Here is a 22,641-nt window from a genome sequence, read left to right as displayed (position 1 = left end):
TTCAAGTTCCAAGCATTATCTGGTTGCATTTTTATTAATATTTTCTTTAAAATTTTAACCCTTTCCAGTCTAGGGCCATCATGGATTAAGGCCTCAGTGGTCCATGCTGTCAGCCATGTGCAGTATCTAAAGTGGAGGTTATTGGTTAGTCAGCTGACCTTACAAGGTCTAGAGGTCCGCTGCACACCTGGCCAACTCCACAAGAATCACAGATCACCCAACAGTCCGGGGGTGGGGTGTGGGGAAAGAAAATTCACACAGCTCTGACTTTCTTTAAAAAGAACTGAAACGTGGCCTTTTATTCCCAACAAGAGCTGCTGTTTCCTGGCTTCCTGGGCAGTCGAAGGATAATTTTCCTCTTTGAAGACAGGAAAGGGTTAATTTCAGTGTGATACATTATGGGCCCATTATAAACCGATGATAGAATTTGTAAAAACTTTTTCCAGTATGGATGACAAACATCAGGCAATAGAGTTGGCTTTATGCATCAAGTGCCTGCAAGGTGAAGGAGAAAACACATTTAATTCTTGAGCAAGAACTCAGTTTTCAAAAGCTGTAAATAAAAGGGTCAGGCCTGCAGGACTTGATCCCAAAATACAGAAATTTTGTGCAAGGAAGTTCAATTACCACAAAATGTTGCTTTTGGAATATAGCAAGTAGCAGTCCTGTTGCAAAGAGACTTCCACTTTGATCTCATTCGGTTTGAATAAAACTGATGGCATAAGCTCAAGAATAATGCTTATGTGTTTTAATAACAATAGATTTAATTTAGTTATTGCAAAAAAGTGACCTATCAATATTTACATTCATATGCTGAATGCATTTCACACATGAATGACAAACTAATGTAAAGCACCACAACATTCTGTAAACATTGGTCAGGAAGTCTGCTTTTTAAAAGTATATCTAACATGAGCTTGTAGGCCATCAGAACAGGCAACAATTTAATTACTCTCTCACCAAGGGAAGGCTACATTGAAAGAACAAGTGAAAGCATATTGGAAAATAGGATTTAACATTGCTAACCAAATCTGATGAGCATAGTTAAGATTAGTAGTAATTGTGATGAGGAGAGTGCTCACGACATGGAAAGAAACAGGAAAAATTTGAAATCAACATCAATCATTCTAAACTTGAAGCTTATCCTGAATTAGCTAATCACAGCAGATTACCTTTCTGGCAAACTCTGGCAAAACAAAAGCTGCTCGATGCATATCTGCATTGTAATATTTCAGTTGCATTCTGTCCACTTCCTCTGCTGACAGTTGTCTCACAGGTTCACGAAAACTAGTGTCCTATAAAATATAATCTAATTAGTAAACTGAAAATGAACCCCTGGTAAAACATTTTACATCAGGAAGCCAGGGTTACACAATATACATGTGTATCATTTCCAGTAATTGCTACTCTTAATCCAATGGCTTCTGCATGCACTCGATGCCACTTTTCCTGCTGCTCTGTCCATGCAGTGAGCTTGTAAGTTATTTTCTAACATTTGCACTTCTCACTATTCAAAGTTAACAATCTTCACTGTGAAATAGGCAGTGGATGGTTAGTTTGATGGATCAGCAGATAATGCCCACTTTCACTTCCAAAGTTACCTTAGTGCCAAATTCATCATTTATACAGGAGAACAGTACACGTCGCTACAATAAAATCATGGTATCATTATCCTGTCTGCAGATATGTCCTAATGTTTGAAGGTTTGCAGAGGCCAACAACACCCAAAATCAGTGTAAAATGTGCTGATAAGCCACGCAAATGGAAATCTGCACCCTCAGCTGCTAGTTTCCCCTCTCCCTCCACCCCCCAAAAATACTTGAGGTAGTGATGTTGCTGAGACCAGTTAAATGCTTAATTCCCAAAAAAAAAAAAAAGGGGGAAATATGTTAGTTGCTGGTGCTGGTGTTGGAGGAGTCATACCAGATCTATCATAATCCATGAGTGAAATGATAGTGCTTGCTGTTATTAGTGCCGCTTACAATACAAATAGTAGGTAGAGACAGTTGAATATCAGCATCTGATGGTGAAACAGCCATTTTCAGCTCACATCAAATGAGCACAATTCCTGACTTTTATTAAACTTCACAAAAGCAAAATGCTAGAAATCTGAAATAAAAAGCAAAATATGGAGGCTGCATTTGTGAAGCAAGAAGCCATATTGACGTATTTTTGAAAGTCAGAACAGTCAGATAATGAGTCATGCAAATAGAGACAGTGCAGGGGAACAAACAACAAAATGAGGGATAAGGTGGAAAACAAGAGAAATTAAACTGCAGCAATCAAATGTCGTCTTTACTTGGGAGGAGGAGGATGCAAGTACAGGATTCTTGAGCAAATTGATATAAAAAGCAAGGAGGTATTGGAGGTTTGGGCAGGTTTAAAAGTGGACAAATTACCAGGTCCAGAAAACTAGTATCCCGGGCAGCTGTGGGAGATGGGGGAGGAAATAACAGATGCTCCAACCCAAATCTTTAAAATCATCTCTGGCCACAGGGAAGATCCCAAAGGACTGAAGGACGGCTAATGTGATTCCACTTTACAAGAGGGAGATAGAGGTAGACCAGGGAACTTATCGAGCCTCAGTGGTAGGGAATCTATTAGAGAAAGTAGTGAAGGAGAAAATTCATCTCTATTTACACAGGCAAGGTTTGATCATTGATATTCAGCATTGCTTTGTCTGAGAGAGGTCATACTTAAAAAGTCTGGTTGAATTTTGAAGAGGTGACCAAGTGTGTCGATGAGGGTAGGGCAGTTGTTGCAATTTATTTGGATTTCAGCAAGGCCTTTGACAAGGTCCCAGATGGGAAACTAATAAAGGTAAAATCTAATGGGATACGGGGTAACCTGACAAGTTGGATCTAAAATTGGTTTACAGGCAGGAGACAAGAAGTAGTAGTAGAAGGCTGTGTGTGCGACTAGACTAGGATCCAGTTTTCCAATTTTTGCCTAGAATTACACTATCCCTGATCAATCCTGCCTTTCTAAGTATTATTAATCTTGTCCTTCAGAAAGTTTTCCCAATAATTTCCCTACCACTGATGTCAGGCTGTCTGATCTGTAATTACCTGGCCCATCCCTGGTGCACTTCTTGAACTAAAGTATATTAGCTATTTTCCCAGTCATCTGGCAGTTTAGTTGTAGTCAGTAAAGTATTAAATACCTCCTCAAGGGACGTTGCTCAGGCCTCGCTTGACTTGAATCCCAGCCTTTCCTATCTCATCAGAACCCGAGGATTTATGCACCTTTATGCCTGCTAAAACATCTAATATCTCCTCTTTACCAATATTAACATGCTATAGAACCTCATCGTCCCAAATGAAACCCCCAGCTATAAAAAGGTCTTTCTCTTTTGTGAATAGCGATGAGAAATATTAATTTAAGACTTCACCCACATCCTCTAGCTCCATGGTTTCTAATAGGCCCCACTCTTTTCCTGGTAATCCTCTTGCTCTAAATATACCTATAAATGCTTGGAGTTTTTCTCAATTCTATCTGTCAAAGATATTTCATGGCCCCTCTTTGCCCTCCTAATTTCTTTATTTAAGCACACCTCATACTCCTGAAGGGTCTCCTGTTTTTAACGTCCTGTATCTAACATATGCTTCCTCCTTTATCAAACTCTCAAATCCTTCAACATCTAAGATTCCTTGGACTTACTACCCTTGCCCTTCTCAGATATTTAACCTTGATAAATGTGAGCTGATGCACGTAGGAAGAAGGAACAAGACCATAGGATACTCAAAGAATGCCAGGGCACAATGAGGTTGGGAGGAACAGAAGGATCTTGGTTAAGAGGGAGTTAAGTCATATTGGGACACTTTCCTCAGTTGAGGCACAGATAAGAGCAGGGAGGTTACACTGAAGCTGCAGAGAACTTTGGTTAGGCCACAGTTGGAGTATTGTGTACAGAAGATCAGCATACAATAGGAAGGCTGTGATTGCACTAGAGAGAGGACATGAAGGAGGTCATGAGGATGCTACTTGGATGGAGTAATTCAGCTATGGAGAGAGGCTGGGAAAGCTTCGATTTTTTCTTTAGAACACAGAAGGTTGAGGGGGGGGACCTGATAGTGGTGTATAAAACAAGGGGCATGGACAGAGTGATTAGAAAGCAGCTGTTCCCCTTAGTCAAAGAGTCAAGAACAAAGATGCACACTTTAAACCTACAGCATTTCACTTTAAAAGGGGATCCGAGGAAAAGCCTTTTCACCCAGAGGGTGGCAGATATCTGGAATGTACTGCCTGAGAGGATTGTTGAGGCAGGTAACCGCTCAAACTTTTAAAAAAAAAAGTACTTGGATGAAAACAAAGTGTCATGACATTCAAGGTTACGGGCATAGAGTGGGAACGTGGGACCAGTGTAAGTAGTAGTATATTTTTGAAGGTACAGACTTGGTGGGCTTCTTCTGAACTGTATTATTCTATAATGCTTGGGTCATGTTTGCAGATTAGATGCTGTTGGCTTGGTTTCCCCAAGCAAAGATGCTGGTCATTTAATTTTTCATCCCACTCCCCGTTGAACGGTCCTTAGAATTCTAAATAAAGCTAAAAAAAAATTACATCTTTCAAGCAGGACCCTTACAATCTTCCATACAAAGATATTTTTTTTTGGGAAAGGTCCTGTTGAAAACAATTCTAGCGATGCCATTTGCAGCTCCTCTAGACCCATTTCATGCCTTTTCTCTTTTCCAACTATCTTGCAGTTTGCCTTGCACCATTCTTTTTGTCATTTAATTGCTCCTGCTTCTGTAATTCAAACTTGGATTTCATTTCTAAAATGTTTCCAGTTGTGAAATAAGGTCATTGACCCGAAATGTTTTCTCAATTTCTCTTCCCGAAGGTTCCACTTGACCTGCTGAGTAATTCTAGCCCTTTATTTTCGCTATTCACTTCACACGCTACCTGACAGCGGACAGAACAATCTAGAATTGAACATTAGAAACAAATGTAACTGAAAGGCACTTGACTCACAGGATTTTTACTGCACAACATAAAACCAATCTGTCCACTGGGGTACGTAGGGATTGTGCTGTATGCATATTCAACTACAGGAAACAAAGATTTACAGAATCTCCGCATCTCCTTTATGAGTTCGAGGTGCAGCCACTGACATTCACCTGCAGAAATCACAGTTAGATCAGCGACAAATCCAGGTTTCCTTTAAAGAAAATTGTCAATTTGTAAAACATTTTTTTCTCCAATATTATCCCTTCAATTTGCACAATCTGGCATCTGATCATGCTACAAATTCACATGGAGTGCATTAAAAAGCACAAAACTAGTTTGGCTTTGATCTCTATTTCTAGGTCATCGCTAATCTCAGTAGAGGCTTCATTCTCAGATGAAACCTGAAACTTTCCCAACTTGTATGGCTCATAACTCATCTGAAAAGTAAGTTAACATAAACTGCACTTCTAAAGCGAACACTAAAAAAAAATACAAATGCCTAGTATCTTACGGGTTTAAAATTTTAATTGCCTTTTCCATTTAGGAGATCAGTTGTGCCTTTGGCCAAAAGATCAAACTGGTTCATTTCCTTAATTCAGCAGGCAGCATTGTTTCTAGATGGAAGAAATGGATTCGTTTCATGGTGAGAACTTTTACATATTAGGGAACAGACATGCGAAGCATTCATGTCTTATAGTACATTTATCACTGCAATTCACATCTCTTATTAATTGCATTATAAATGTGTATGGCACAGGTTTTGAATCTACAATATTAGTAGGATATCTTAAAAAAAGGTGAAAAGTAGAAATTTAAACTTACACTGGTGCTTTCAAAATATTGAAATTGATTAGACAGGATATTAAAACTTATGCCATGCAAGAGGGAAGGACATGTATAAATTGTTGCTGATATTAAACAAACACAGACAGACATCTTAGCCACTGACTTGGAAGTACATTGCAATCCTTGGGCTGTTGGGATGACACTGGCTCAAAGCAGCAGCCCATCACATTCAAGAAAATTACAGATGGGCCATAAACACTAGCCTAGCCAGCAGCATCCACAATACAGGAATTAATAAATAAGAAAATGCATCAAATTAAATTTAATGCAGAGAAATGTCACATTTTCATAGGAAGAAAAAGGAGAAGCAATGCAAAAGGGATACAATTCTAAAAAAGAAAGGTGGAGAAGGCTATTTGAACAAATTGTTCAACTGTTGAGATAAGGTTGCATAAGTTGTTAATAAAACATGTGAAAATCTTGTCTCCAAATACTGGGGAATCTGCTCAAATGTAGGAACATTCTTCAGGCTACCAGAGCAAAAAACACCTACCTTGGGCACCAAGGATCCCATCCTCATGCAGGGCATTTTTCATCAGCCGGTAGTAAGACTCCTGAAACAAGCTCTCAGCAGGCCCTTGTGTTAGACAGAAAGACAGGGGCAAGGATAGGAGCCATGGAGATACAAAAGGGGAGAAAAAAGTGGAAAGATTATAAGCAGGCTGGATTATACAAACGAAGAACCAATTATATAACTCATCCACTTCATTTTTATATTTTCACCTTTTGGATTTCTTCCATTTATTTATAAATCAGGTTACTAAATTGTTAGTAGCAGCTGTGACCAGCAATTTTCCACACAAAAAAACTCAAAAAAATTTACAAAGACCTCCAAGTGAAAGCCCAGTAACCACAAGCATTTCAAAAATGTCTTAAGCAGATTCCACATAACTCAATCTAGCACAGTATCACCAGTCCTTGAAAAGTGGGTTAACCAAAACAGCTGTAAAGGTTAAATGCAAAACTGGGAATCACAGGCACCAATCGGCCTGGAAGACCTGCTGAAAATAGGCTGCCAAAACTCATTTTATCACGTCTCAGGAACCGCTGGTACAGGTGCAATTGTGCCATGCAAAATAAGCTTTGTTTAGGCTAGAACACAAAGAAGACATTTGCACAATTAACAAAATAGTTAGCAATGTTAAGTGCTGTTGAGTGATCAGAACCAAGACTTTGTTTAACCCTGCCAAAGAACCAAAGGTAAAAGAGCTGTCACAGTTGGAAGACATCTCAGCTCAGTCAGGCTATTTGACCAATCTTATTTCACTCTCCAGGTCCAGTGTCTCCCCTACCCCGCACTCAAAATGTTCTCAAATAATTCCATGCTTTCAACATTATAAATATCCACAAATCTGTTCCAAATGCTGATTGCTGTCTGAACAACAGTTTCCTGGAATCAGTGCCAACTTGATTTTGTTTTACCACTTCGCATGTTCTCTCATGTTTTTGCTTGAAGTAACTGTGAATTCACTTTTCTAGTTTACAGTCCAATATTTACAAGGCAGTGTCTCCTGAAATCATTGAAAGGTTCATCATGTACGTGCAAAGTTCTGCATACACACACATTCTGAAATATTCTGCCAGTAAAAAGCATGTCAATTCCCAAATAAGCGCGATAAGTGAGCAAACAGAACAGAATGAAGTCACTGCACATGTGCACTTTGCACATATATAATCGAGTGCTTGCAGGGCGTCAGACTCATTACCTATTTACAATCATCTGCTGTATAAAATTGAAGAAGCTTTCTTTCAAACAAAAAATCAACTATGCAGAGCTTTAAAAGCCTAAGAGATTGACAGGAATATTTCATGATCAACAACAGTTGGCAATAATAAAATAATCATTTAGTCTTTGAATCAAACATCTAAAGACTACACAACATTTGTGAATATCTCCACCTGGTTATCTAGCTGAAAAACAGTCCAACAGACAGTTAACATCGCTCAATATCCACTGAGCTTATCAGAATTCGTACCTACTGGATCTGAGGAATCAGTGATAATTACATCAAATGCATCCTGGTTCTCTTTCATGAACTCAAAGCCATCACCAACATGAAGTTTCAGCTTGGGGCTCGAGAAACCCACTGCCATACCAGGAAGGTACTGTTTAGAAACCTTTATTACATCCTAAAGATTGAAAAAATGCAAATTACTCAGGTATGCATTACAGTATTAGTGTTCATTAAACGGCCCGTACAAATTTCACCATAATGTTAGAGGTAAAAATAAGAGAAAGGCAGGATGAAAACTAAATGTGTTACACCCTGTCCTGTTAGCTCTGGGATCAGGTTTGATGAAATTAACATCTTTTGATTCTTAAAGGTCCGAGTGGAACACGATTGAGATTGTGTCACTTCATCCAATCTGGGGATATGCAATTGATGTGGGAAGTGAGAACAGTTCAATTTCCCCTCACTAATTTGACAGCTTGATAAGCATAAAAATTGAAATACAGAATGTACAGCAAATGGGAATTGAATATTGAAGAACAGCTTGTGACATTAGAAAATGAATTGTCAAATTAAAACTAACAGATCCATAGCAAGGACGTCCGTTCAAATCAGCTCAAAAAAAAAAAATCACAAAAATGAATTAGAAATAAAGAGGAACCATGGAACAGTTTTTTTTTGTTACAGCAGCCTTGAAAAACTATGGTCTCTATTACATACATGTTTCATCCCTTGCTGATAAACCACCTCTGTTCATGTGACAGAACTGACCAAATTTAGAATAAGATGTTTGTGCACAGAATATATAAAACTATAAATTGTCTGTTTTACAGAAGTTAAATGATTGTAGTAATCCTTACTCAATTGTCACACAAATAAATTATACTCAAATAGCAGGAAAGAACAAAATGATCAAGTATAAATAAAGTGCCGTGCACTCTAAAGTTTAAAATACTTTTTGTTACATCAAAAATTAACTTGGATGGAACACTGATCACCACTTGTCTGCCTCAAAATGGTAAAAAGGATTTAAATCTGCAAGTGGGTGGATCATTGTCATTCATGAAACATAGGTAGTATACTTTTTTCAATCTGCCAAAAGGTGAACTATGTAGCTCGCCATAAATATTATTTTAAATACAAACTAGGTTTGCGACATCCTCCCATATGCATTATAAATCTGTTCCTCTACATAACTATGGGATAGGCTCTACTGGAACTGTTGGAATATAAAGCCACTCACACATTGTTGATATCTGTCAGTTAATAAGGGCAGAATTCACATTTAATGTCAGGTGGTTTGTTTTAGTGTAATTTCATGCCAAGTCTGACAGAGTCGAATGACCAGATTGGTACCAAATCAGCCAGGTCACCATCTCTCCAGCTGGCAGTTTGCCTATATTATTTTGCAATTTAAGAGTTCCTCTCCTATCTATTCATTTCATGGCTCCTGATTCAAGAAAGGGAAGGAATGGATGACAATTAGTACATCAGCATACTTGAAGAGTTTTCATTTAAACATAGAAATTTAGAAATGTAATGTTTTTTGTTTTTGTTCAAACAAATCTCAATAAGTATTCAGAACAAGATAGACAAACTGACGGCACAAATCAAGGTAAATGAATATTATCTCACGGGCATTTCATAAACATGGTTACTAGAAGATCTAAACTGGGAACATAACAGTCACGGATATTTGGAGAGACAGGAGGGATGGAAAAGGTAGTGAGATAGCATTGTTAATAAGAAATGAAGTGAGGATAGTTGAGAGAGATGATCTAAGCTCGGATGATGTTGAATCCATTTGAGTAGAGTTTAAATGAAAAGGGAAAGAAGAGTAGCAGGAGTAAATGCACTGACTGCCAACAGTAGCAATTCCATGGGCAAGGCTATAAAATCAATATACAGAAGCATGTAAAATTAAGGACAATAATTATAGATGACTTTAATCTACATGATGATTTGACAAATCAAATCAGAAAGCATTAGGGATAGTTTCCAAGAGCAATGTCACGGAGACAACCAAGGAACAGACCATCATGAATTTGGTAGTGGGGAAACGAGGCAGGTTTAATGAATGATCTCAGAGTATATGATCTCCTAGGAAGTGATGACTGTAACTGGAGTTTAAAAGAACGAGAGGTGATCTCATTGAAACATGATTCTTAGGAGGCTTGAAGGGTAAATGCTGAGATGTTTCGCCTCATAGGAGAGTCTAAGACCAGAGGGCATAGTCTTCAAATAAAGGGGCACCAATTTAAAATGGAGAGTAAGAGGCATTTCTACTGAGGGCTGAAAACCTTTGGAACTCCCTTCCACAGAGCTGTGGGGGTAGGGTCCTTGCGTATATTTGAGACTGAGATAGACAATTAGACAGATAAATTGATTCTTGATCAGTAAAAGGATTCAAGAGTTACTGGGAAAGCACAGAAAAGTGAAAACAAATGTTGGATCAGTCATGATCCAACTGAATTATGGAGCAGGTTTGAGGGGCCAGATGGCCTATTCCTGTTCCTATTTCTTATATTTAGGAGCAGACTTATACCACTCAGCTCCTTGAACATAAGGCCATAAGATATAGGACCAGAATAAGACCATTCAGCCTAACGAGTCTGCTCTGCCTTTTGATCATGGCCAATACGTTTCTCAATCCCATTCTCCTATAACCCTTGACCTATCGATCCATCTTAGTCTTAAATATACTCAATAACTCAGCCTCAACAGCCTTCTGTGGTTGAAGAAATTCCTGCTAATCTCTATTCCAAAGGGTTGCCCCCTCAGGTCTCACAGTCTCTGCTACTAGTCTACTCCACATCTACTGTATCCAGACCGTTCAGTATTCTGCAAGTTTCAACGAGATTCTCCCTCATCCTTCTAAACTCTATCTCATACAGAACCAGAGTCCTCAATCACTCCTCACATGACAAGCCCTTCATCCTCAGGTTCATGCTTGTGAACCTCCTCTGGATTCCATCAAATGCCAGCACATCCTTCCTTAGGTACAGGGCCCAAAACAGCTCATAATATTCCAAATGCGATTTGACCAAATGCCTTGTATTGCTGAGGCTGTACATCCCTGCTTTTGCACTCCAGCCCTCTTGAAATGAATGCTGACATTATATTTGCCTTTCTAACTGCCAAATGAACCTGCATATTAACCTTGAGAACCCTGAATTAGCACTCCCAAGTCCCTTTGTGCTTCAGATTTCCAAAGCCTTTGCTCATTTAGAAATACTTTGTCTCTCTGCTTCCTACCAAAGTGCATAATCTCTCACTTTCCCAAACTGTATTCCATCTGTTACAGAGATAGTAGGAACTGCCGATGCTGGAGAATCTGAAGAAGGGTCTAGACCAGAAACGTCAGCTTTCCTGCTCCTCTGATGGTGCTTGGCCTGCTGTGTTCATCCAGCTCTACACCTGGTTGTCTCTGTATTCCACTTGTCACTTCTTTGACCACTCTCCTAGTCTTTCCTTCTGCAGCCTCACAGCTTCCTCAACATTACTTGTTACTCCACCTATCTTTGTGTCATCAGCAAGCTTAACAATAATGCTCTCAGTTCCTTCGTCCAGGTTGTTAATGTATAACATGAATGGTTGTGGTCCCAACAACGCCCTCATGGAACTTCACCAGTTACCGGCTACAATCTTGAAAGACCCCTCTATCCCTACTCACTGCCTTCTGCCAGACAGCTATCTATGCCTGCCCCCTGCCCCTAACATCACGAGCACTTATCTTGTTTAGCAGTTTTACGTGTAGCACCTTGTCAAAGGCCTTCTCGAAATCCAAATAGATCACATCCACTGGTTCTCCTATCTAATTTGCTTGTTACTTTGTAGGCATGACCTCCCCTTGAAGAAACCAGATTGACTCAATCCTATTTTTACCACGCATTTGTAAGTTTCCACAATCTCATCCTTAATAATGACTCACACCTTTCACACTCTTGTTCAACAAGAATCTACTTATATCTGCCTTAAATATTCAAGGGCTCTGATTCCATTTCCTTATCAGGTAAAGTCCAGCAAAGACTCATGACTAAGTTTTTTTTTTGCTTCATCTCCATTTTAAAATGACAACCCCTAATTTTTAAACAGTAACCCTTATTTCTAGATTCACCTACGAGGGCAATCATCCTACAATCACATCTACCCGGTCATGACCACTCAGGGTCATATGTTTCAACTGAATCACCTCTTCCAAATTACAGTAGATACCAGCCTAGCCTGTGTCAGAGGCAGCACAGTGGCTCAGTCGTTAGTACTACTGCCTCACAGCACCAAGGAACCGGGTTCAATTCCACCTTCGGGTGACTGTGTAGAGTGTGCACATTCTCCCCGTGTCTGCATGGGTTTCCTCCCACAGTCCAAAGATGTGCAGGGTAGGTGGATTGGCCATGCTAAATTGCCCTAGTTTTCAGGGTTGTGTAGATTAGGTGGGTTATAGGGGGATGTCTCTAGGTGGGATGCTGAGGGTTGCAGTAGACTTGTTGGGCCAAAAGGGCTTGTTTCCATACTGTAGGGATCTATGATTCATAAGACAACATACCCATTGCAGGAGTGGCAAACCTTCTCTGAACAGCCTCCAACATACTTACATCCTTCAGGGAGACTAATACTACAAACTATGCTGCATCTGCAGTATCATCAGCACACTACATAACTGAAATATAACCTCCCTACTTTCATATACATTTCCCCTCAAAACGTTCTATTTGCTTTCTTAATTACTTGATGCACCTGTATACCAGCCTTGCGATTCATGCACCAGGGCACCCAGATCCCCCAGTTTCTTTTCTGATAAGTCCTATAAAATCATACCAAAGCTTTCCCATTGTTATTAATGGAAAAACCCAACTCACTTAATGCAACTTTAATTGAACCAATATTATAGTTGTATTTCAGGTAATATTAAGTGAGGACTTCTGTGCAAACTTGTACAGAATGATAAAACTTTGTAATTTCCTACCACAGGAGTAGGTGGTGGAGGGAAATTGCACAGATGCACTCAAGGGAAAAATTGGAATAATATATGAAGGAAAAAAAAAAGTAGAAAGATACACTAACAAAGTTAGAGAAGTTGAACAAGGCTTCCATGAACCATAAACACCAGCATGGATTAACTGGTCAAATAGTCTGATTTGTGCTGTAAAACATCTAATTTCTAAGTCACTGCAGAACAATCAGAAAAGAAAATAGTTTCTTGTTCAATCAACTGTTTGTTTTCATTACCTCATCAATTTCACATTGTGCTACAGACTCCACAGCTGCATGTTTGACCACTTCCCGCAGCACACCACCATCACCACCTCCAATAATAAGTACCTAAAATTAAGAAAAAGAAGTTAATCTGAGCAATTATATTTCTATTCAGCATAGATTTCTAACAAAATGTCTTCTACCATCAAGAATGCAAACTCAACTGTAATTTCAGGAAGTTACAGATTACTTAAAATCACTTGGAGCGTATGCTAACACAAGATCATGGCTTAGTGTTCACAGTATCAGCCATGATAAACTCATAGGTTCAAGCCCCTTTTCAGGATTCGTGTACATAATCCCTGTTGACATACTACAGGATGGGCAATACAGGGAAGCCCCCCTTTGGATAAAGCATTAAATGGAGACCCCACCTGAAAGATATGAACAATTGTGTCATACTTGGTCATAAATAACCCTCAACCAACGACAGCGAACAGCTTTAGGTAATTTAATACAATTGCTGTTCAGAAATAGGCGATGGTATTTTGCAACATTGAAGTGACAGAAATTACGAGGCCATTTGACTTATTGAGTCTATGCTGACATTAAGACCAACATAGCCAATGCAATTCCCAATACTTTCGTTTGTGTTCTAGAAAAAAGCCTCAAGGTGGTCAATCAATTCCCTTAAAAGTCATAGTTACCTCCACCACATTCTTGGGCAATGGGGCATACTTCATGAAGTATAGAGATGTCTTGGCACAATGGAAAGTAGCACACGAATTCAAGTCTGTTGTTTTGATATCATTGATTACCGAGAGGGTTGAAGGGGCTTCAGGGCATAAAATTCCAAAATCCCATGAATGCAAGTGCATAAGTTGACTTTCAAAGCTTCAAAAAATTCTTCCAAAAAAACTGGGATCAATCTATACACCAAGTATGAAATATAAACTAATAGTTGGTATCAATGCCTACTGTTTTGACATTAAAAAGAAACAAGAGCAGAAAATTGATGTTACAAATTTTATTGAGCTAATTAATTCTGCAGCATAGTAAATCAGATCATTTTAACCAGTTTCATAGTCTTCAGCATTCAATGCCAAGGTTGTTCATCAAATTCAGAGTTACTTTGGCCATGACACCATGAACACCACACTAGAAGTCACAATGCTTTCCTTGAGTCACGTAACTTAGTTGAATGGAGAGTTGATAATGAAGGATATTGATGGATTCTTCAAATTTTGCTTGACAGAATCCAAATACCACACGTTAACATCAACACAGAAGGTATTACCATGATGGCCTAAAGTCATCTAAACAAAATGAGTTAGTGAGAATGAAAAGGATCCCCTGAAAACCAAGAAGTAGCCTTCAAGAAAATCTCAAGAAGAACCCTCAAAAGATTTTGTTGTGCACTGCACAAGAGCACTTATTCCACACAACAATTCAGAATTTCATTCTATCCTCATCCATCCAACTGTCATGTCATGACATGCATAAAACTATTTTCTGCATAGTTTTTGTTTAATATTACAACAGACTTTAAATTTGTACCATTGACGGAGTACTGTCGTGCAAGTTGTATTCCTGTCCTGCTGTTGTCTCTACAGCTGTGTGAATCTTTCCTCTCCACAGCTCAGCTCCTGGGCATTTCATCCCCAATGAGGTGGCAAGTGCTAGTGCTTTTACTGCTGTCTGATGAATTGTTGGAAAATGGTAAATTTGGTAAAGTTTTTCCATACAAGAGTTATCAGCTATATTCTTGAAAATCACAACTTAAGTGAAGCAACATCAGAACTAGAGTTAGGCTTAAAAAATTTCTTAGCAGAAAACAAGTTGAAACATTGCTACATTCCTGGGTAAAATAACTTGCAAAGTAAGCTAAATTGCTCATTATAAGAAATACTGTATAATTCTGTACTTTAGGATCTTTTCAGCATTAATACAAATTTTCAACTTGTTTTAAGTATGTTCCTAATTGCTGACATTGACAAAATTACTTTCAAAACAAATTTTAAAATTGACAAGTTGGCCCAAATCTTCCAGCTACTGGATCGTCAGACAACTGAAGGTACATATCAGGATCCTGCTGTAGTCAAACTCAAATGCCATGGGGATTGCCCAGGAAGTCTGAACTTCTGACAGGCAATTTCACCACTTTCCAGGGCCTTCCACAAAGTCTGACTCTGCATTACAGTCAGAGACCTTTGGTGTTCATAACTGAACATGTACCTAGGAAATTTGTTTATAAAAACGAACTTGTTCTAACTTCTAGGCAATTACAAGTCGATCCCTGCCAATTACCCACGCTTAACCCCTCTTCCTCACTACCTACGCCTTCTGACTGCTCCCAAACCATTCCTGACTATCTTACCCATTCACCCATTCATGAAAATTCAAACTGGACCATTAAACTTACTATGGCACTAGCATGCAGTATAGAAAAAAGGGTGGCAGGTGGAAATCTCAAAGGCACCAAATCAAACTTGGAATCCAGCAAGGTGCATATAAGTGTGTCATTTCTGGCAAAGATAAGCATTCTGGTGATTTGAGGACTCATTCCGATCCTGTGTATGCTTCAGGGTTAGATCAGTGACTGATCCCTGTTCTCATTGCACACTTGGTCCTGGGCATTTTCTTCACAGCAGACTCCTGCTTCCATTATTGCACCATTTTTAGCTCCCATAGACTCTGACATTTACAGTTCAGAAGGTAAGCATTCAACCTATTGCGTCCACACGGGACAAAGAACTGATTATACCAATTCCACTTTCCAGCTTTTGACTCATAGCCCTGGAGGCTACAGCAATGCAAGTGAATATTTAAATACTGCTGGAATATTATGACAGTTTCTGACTCAATCACCCTTTCATGCAATGAGTTCCAGACCTTGAGTACCCTTTCGATGAAAAGTGCTCTCAATTCTCAGATTTAAGGTACGAGGTAAAAGACTATGTCCCTAGTTGTTGATCTCTCTATTAACTAGGAAAAAAAGTGCTTTCTAACTTACCCCATACCCTGCTTAATCTAATACACATCTATCATGTACCCTCTCAATCTTTGCTGTTCCAAGGAAAACATCACCAGCCTATTGCATCATAGTCAGATTCTCTTGCTCAGACAGAAAATTTTCCTCTGCACCTTGCCTTGTAAAACCACATCATTCTTCTAACATATTAATTAGAACTGTATGCAGTACTTCAGTTGTGGCCTAATCAGTGTTTTATACAGATTCAGCATAACCCCTTTGCTCTTTGACTTGATTAATAGCGCAAGTATCCCATATGCCCTCTTAACTACCTGCCTTGCTACCTTCAGTGATCTCTAGATAACCACACAAAGATCCTGCTGATCTTCATTACTTCAGTACTCCATTACCAACAAATTCCCTTGCTGCAGCAATTATTTGCTGAATGTGGTGACAAATTGTTTGAAGTGAGCTTTGTGCTTCTTTACTTTTACTGGAGGACTCATTTCTGCTCTTTGTTTACCATGCAAGATGGATTTGGGTAGATAAGATGGGCCACGAGGTGACTCGGGGTGAATAAAACAGGTACTGCTGGGGTGAAAAACCTAGGACAACTCAATGATAACATTTCTTAGCAGAAACTTGGGGTGTACAGAGGCAGTGAAATTGTATGCCAGTAGAAGCCTAAATATGATTTTAGTGCTAAAAAGACTACATGCTCAGTACCCTGTGATCTATGTTGCCTTTCTTCAATAGGACTGATTGCATAATTGAGCAGCAGAAGGGAGACATGTTTGCAGGGAGTTTGAGTGGTAGAGTCAGTACTTGCAGAAAAGACAGAACAAATGGTTGCGTATTCTCTCATCTAACGCAGTTAATAAAGGACATTTATTGGACACCTTTTAAGGGTATCACAAGATGTCAAGCATTTCACTACTCTATATAAATGCCAGCTGTTTCAGTGCATCATTCTTGCACATCTTTAGGAGCTAAAAGAATTATTGTTAAAGAACATACAATCACTTCTGTCACATAGGTAAATTGACAACTGGCAGCAAACAAGTCAAACACAGCAATTAAATAAGTCACTGGATAATTGGTTTTGGTAGCAACAGTTAAGAATTGGCTCAAACAACATTCCTTGATTCTAAATGGCATGGATTATCTGCAAAGAACTCCAACAATACATTCAATATTTCCTTTAAAAATCAAAGTGACATTTTTATTCTCAAAGATTCTTAGAAAAGTCAGATGAATTCAATCATACCTTTTTAGGATTAGGATGGCTGCACAGAGCTAGATTTGCAATCATCTCTTGGTAAGCAAATTCATCCCTTTCAGTGCACTGTATCACACCATCCAGCACTAAGACATTACCATAGGTTTTGCTGTGCCAAAAAGAAAAACAGTTTTAGTTTGCTAGGCGGTACCTCAAACTCTACATTCTGACGCAGTAATGTCACAATGCAGTTGAAAAATATCTTATAGTTAAGAAGTGTCTTGTGAAAAACTCAACCTAACCAGGGTGCCAAAAAAGAAAAGGACGGAACTCCATAAAAGCACAACGGGTAAAAGGTATCAGTTTTGTATCAAACATAAATGACAGGAGTCGAGACAGTAGTTAGAAGGCTACAGTAGTCAGTGCTCTTGGAGGAGGACAAAGGGAAAGGAGTTAGCAAGGGTTCCAAGGGGCATCAGGCAAGCTCACGATCAGTTGCAATTACTTACATTCAACATGTAGGCTTAGCCAAACACAAACGATCATTTTAGCATGCAATATCACAGATCTCAGGAACCAGACAGAGGATTAGAAAGAAGAATAAAAATACAAAGTATCTTCCCACTAGTCACATAATTTTAGCTCTGAGCACTGGCTTTTTTCCTCCTCAGTGATTGACCATAAGAACAGAGTTCAAAGAAATGTTGATCAGAAACATTAAAAAATTGTTCACTAGACTCATGTGACATTCACAGAACAAATGCACAGCAATGATCATCTCCAATAAAGAGATGATTTAACCACCACCCCTTGACATTCAATAGTGTTAAAATCACTGGATCAATCCCCCACTATCAACATTCTAGGGGTTACAACTGACCAGAAACTTAACCGGACACACCATATAAACACAGCAGCTGCAAGAGCCAGTCAGAGGCTAGGAATACTGCACTAAGTCACTACCCGATTCCCCAAAGCCTGTTCATCTACAAGGCATGACTCAGGACTGTGATGGAATACACCCCACTTGCCTGGATAAGCACAGCTTCAGTTGACACCATCCAGGACAAAGCAGCTGCTTGAATGGCACCACATCCACAAACATCCACTCCCTCCACCACTGATGCTCAGGAACAGCACTGTGTACCATCTACAAGGTTCACTGCAGAAAGTCACAAAACATCCTCAGACAGCACCTTCCAAACCCACAACCACTTCCATCTTGAAGGTGAAGGGCAGTAGATACATGGGAACACCAGCACCTGCAAGTTCCTTCCAAGCTGCTTACCATCTCGACTTAAAATATATTGCTGGTTCTTCACTGTCGCTGGATCGATATTCTGGAATGCCCTCCCCAAGGGTTTTGTGGGTCAATGTACAGCATGCGAACTGCGGCAGTTCAAGAAGGCAGCTCACCACCACCTTCTGAAGGGCAACTAGGGACAGACAATAAATGCTGGTCAGCCAGTGACACCCATGCCCCACGAATAATTAAAAACAAAAGGCCATAAGAAGTGAAGGTAAGACTGAACATAATTTTAGACTTAATTTAACAAAAGGATCCACCTCAGCATATATTGGGTTCATGAGGCCGAACAAGGTCTATGTCTCGAAGAAGTCTAAAAAGGTGATAAAAAATCAAAATAGAAAATAGTCCTCAAAGCCACTCTGCAGAATAGTCTGTTTATTCCTTGATCGAGCATTCAATTTATGTTTAACTAATGGAGAGTTTCTTTGAAACATTAGTTACTAAAATATACATTAAAGATCTAGCTAAATAACAGTCAGGCAAGATAAAAAGTTATGTAAATAGGTGCTTGCAACATCGTGCTTTGGCAGAACACGATAAAGTGCACCTCGGGGGTGGGGGTTGGGCGGGGGGCGGTGGGGAGAGGGGGTGGGAAACTGCTACTGCTCAGATCTATGCACTAAGCATGAATTAGAGATTTTCTGATAGACTGAACAAAAGGTTATGGCTCCAGTTGCTGTTTACCAACTGCTTATTTCCAACATTTCCTATTTTGTCAAAATGTTCAATTTTGTATGTTAAAGAGACTACAAAAAACATTGACAAAGTTAAATACTAGATTTTAAAAACTAAAAGTTTATATCAGGCAAGTTGGGATTAGCACTGAAATACGTCTGAAATATTTTGTTGCACCCAATATTTAAAAAAAGATCCACTTATATTAAATGTAGCAAGTGTAAAAGTGTAATATGAATTATAAAACCCCTGGTTTGGTTCAATCACTTTTTTAAAATTCATTTTTGTGGGATGTGGGCATCACTGGCTGGCCAGCATTTATTGTCCATCCCTGGCAGTCCTTGAGAAGGTAGTGGTGAGCTGTCTTTGTGAACTGTTGTAGTCCACCTGCTGTGGGTTGACCCACAATGCCATTAGGAAGGGAATTCCAGGATATTGACCCAGCACAGTGAAGGAATAATATGAAGGTGATATATTTCCAAGCCAGGATGGTGAGTGGCTTGGAGGGGAATTTGCACGTGGTTGTGTTCCCATGTATTAGCTACTCTAAGTAAAAGGATGATGGAGGGGTGGTGTTGCAACTGTGCTCAGTACTCTGGGTTAAAGGATCTCTATTGAGTGTCTTATTTTGGGGCCTGTATTATGAGAGGAAACATTCAGGAGACCAGCCAAGAGCTGTCAAACTGCACTTATTTCCATGAGATCTATGTTTACCAAACTTCATAGTTACTGAGTAAATCACTTGAATAGATAGGATACAAACAGGAAAAGCTGACAGGTTCAGTGGTTACTGCTTTGAAAAAAAAACTGCAAAGCTCATTTAAGTAAAATAGCACCAGGAACTCTGGAATAACTCCAAACCAAGAATACTGTTTGTATTAGCATGTGAGCCAAGTCATAAGTTCTGTTGATTCAGCTCCCATCTGCTAGAGTGAGCAAAATCATATGCCACGTGTAGGAAATCCAGCATTTAAAAAAAAGGATGCTGACAGATACCACAGGCGTTAAATTACATTCATTAAAGAACATACAAAAATTTATTGTATCAATTAAAAAGTTGTAGTGAAATGAGATACCTGTCAGAGAATGTCAATTATTGGAAATAAAGATATACTGCTCAGAAGAGGGTCATTGTCCGTCATGTCAAAGCTAACTAGTCTGTTATATTGAGAGATGATGGCCTCCAAACACTGTTCATTTAATCATAGTTGTTTAGCAGTCCCACAACATTCAAGCACACTATTCATGCTGTAGTCTATTTGGTTTTGAGATGAGGTGCAAGAGCACATTTAAAACCCCATATTGATTAATTATACAGACCCTCTAGTGAAAAATTCATTCATATAAGCAAAATTAAGCAGTAGCAAATCACAGAGCCATCATGTTCCCCAAGTCTGGTGAAAGACACTTTTCTATTGGTTTATCTTCACTTTGAAGTAAACTCCAGAGGCTCACTGGTTTCCCGAAAAAATTTCATCAGGGTTCTCATGGAAAGAGGGAAGCACTGATTATATAGTAGTAAGGAACCATCAAAGCCCACCTCCAGAAACCTCTAGATTTCTTAATCCAACACCACGCATCACATTCTTAAAAAGCAACAACTTTAGAATTACACGTTATTTAGCATGCTGTAGTTTCTCCAGTTTAGTTTCCTGAAATTGCCATACAAAGGCACAAGAGGAAAGCAACTGCTGAACAGGCTGAGATAACAAGGTGTAGAGCTGGATGAACACAGCAGCCCAAGCAGCATCAGAGGAGCAGGAAGGCTGAGGTTTCGGGCCTAGACCCTTCTTCAGAAAATGCTGAACAGGTTGCTTTCTTTCAATTAGGACTGCAATCAGTGCCATTCCTGACAAGCTCACTGAGTTTCTTCTACTCCCCCTCCACATATTTACAGTTTTTGTTTACGTACAGTGTTTTGATACAAAATTTATGAAATGGATTTGGGCACACAAGGGATAATTTCAAAAAGTTTGCAATCAAGAAAACTTGTACATTCAACAATGAAGAGGATAACAACAACAAACTTTAAGGCTGATGAAGGTGGGACGGGGAAGAAACCTATGAATTAAACAAAGTAAACTTTGAAAAAGGGGGTCAGGGATATAGCAACAACAGGAGGGGTGGGTTGAGATGTATCTCTGTGGTAGGATAAAGGCAAGATAGGAAAACTGATAAAAAGCACAGAAATAAAGAAGATTCAAAAATATCACTGGATATTCCCAGTTTCAGCATTGTGACCAATACTGAGCGAGAACACTCTGAGGCTTTGACATTAGTCCTAAAGTAGGTGCAATAGCAATATAATAGAGCAATAGGAAGAATAAAATATTTCAGTTAAGTGGAAGCAGCAGAGAAACTGATTTGCTGCTCTCCAAGATTTGAACAGAAACATACAGTCAGAAAGGTCAGGGATGTGAGGATACAGAAGCCTTCCTTTGTCCACATTGTTTTATTCAAGTTAACTAGAAATGTACCAAGAAGCAACAGAAAGGGAAAAGTAAATTGCTGAGGTGTTACATTCTGCAGTAGACCTCACGAAGGATCAGCACAAGTAAACACTATAAAATTCAAAAGAGAATTCAAAGATTAATCAGAGCCACAAATTAAACTCAAGGTCTTACTGACTTGATGTTAATTGCCTTGTGGCTCACATAGTAATCTAGAGATTACCAACATCACAATTCTGTGTTTTAGTTTAAGTCCCCAGCAGAAGCACCCTTAGCCCCAGCCATTACTAGCACTTATCACCTCAACCATAGGAACTAGACCCTTCCCCATGTACAAATTTCACTCAGGCCAAGACCCTACCCCCGCAACTACATGTACTGCATTCCCTATTTCCCACTCCCCAGCTTGACTCGTCCCCTGTACGGGGCTGTGGCCAGTGTGCCCACCCGAGCCGATACCCAAAGTTGGAAGTTGGATTGCCTAGTGACTTCATTTGGTGGTTGTTAAGAAAATCCACTGAATAATGAAAGAATTGGCAGACGAGTGAGAGCCAGTTGAGCAAAAATCAAGCACGTCTCCAGACTAAGCTATGAAAGGCTGATTTTTATTTGATAAAATAGAAAGTGAGCAAATTGAGAATAAAATAGATGTTACACTTTAAACAACGAGGGAAAACACTCCATCTGATCTGTCAGGACAGCACAGGCCCGGACTGTACCTGAGGGATGTACATCTGCCCACAATTATAACACCATGAGCGGGTACATTTTCATTCAAAAACTTTGTTTTTAAAAAAAAAATGTCCCAGAACATGCTATAAATTGCTGACCTTTTGAAGACAACCACATCTTGGAAAGGGGACTTCTGGTTGTAAAGGACCTTATCCACCTCCAGGGACATGGCTTGGCCCGGCCACAGGCTGGAGGTTTCGGTGAACCAGCCGTTCTTGATGGTGTCCATGGCTGGCTTACAGCCGGTCTCGGTGGATGAATGAGTCAGTGTGGTCGGTTATCGGCCCTCAGCCGGCGGGCACACAGCTGGCTGACGGACGGGGATTGCAGGCCTACCGGGC

At 39.5% G+C, this 22,641-nt stretch overlaps 1 protein-coding gene across 3 annotated transcripts; it reads right to left on the bottom strand.

Moving 5' to 3' along the window:
• srm (spermidine synthase) lies at positions 1-22,641 on the bottom strand. Of its 3 annotated transcripts, XM_048615083.1 has the most exons (9): positions 22,399-22,641; positions 17,183-17,303; positions 14,502-14,642; positions 12,978-13,070; positions 7,773-7,926; positions 6,290-6,373; positions 4,975-5,120; positions 1,173-1,295; positions 1-495 (listed from the first exon to the last, which is right to left on the bottom strand). In XM_048615083.1, the coding sequence occupies exons 1-9, from the start codon at positions 22,527-22,529 to the stop codon at positions 481-483; spliced, it is 1,008 nt and encodes a 335-aa protein (XP_048471040.1). In that variant the 5' UTR covers positions 22,530-22,641; the 3' UTR covers positions 1-480. The 3 variants fall into 3 exon arrangements, with proteins under 3 accessions (XP_048471040.1, XP_048471041.1, XP_048471042.1); XM_048615084.1 differs by lacking the exon at positions 14,502-14,642; XM_048615085.1 differs by lacking the exons at positions 1-495; positions 4,975-5,120 and having other exon boundaries at positions 1,183-1,295; positions 22,399-22,635.

This window comes from Rhincodon typus, chromosome 31, assembly GCF_021869965.1.
Source record: "Rhincodon typus isolate 14 chromosome 31, sRhiTyp1.1, whole genome shotgun sequence".
Lineage (NCBI taxonomy): Eukaryota > Metazoa > Chordata > Chondrichthyes > Orectolobiformes > Rhincodontidae > Rhincodon > Rhincodon typus.
This window is presented reverse-complemented; position numbering and strand designations above follow the sequence as displayed.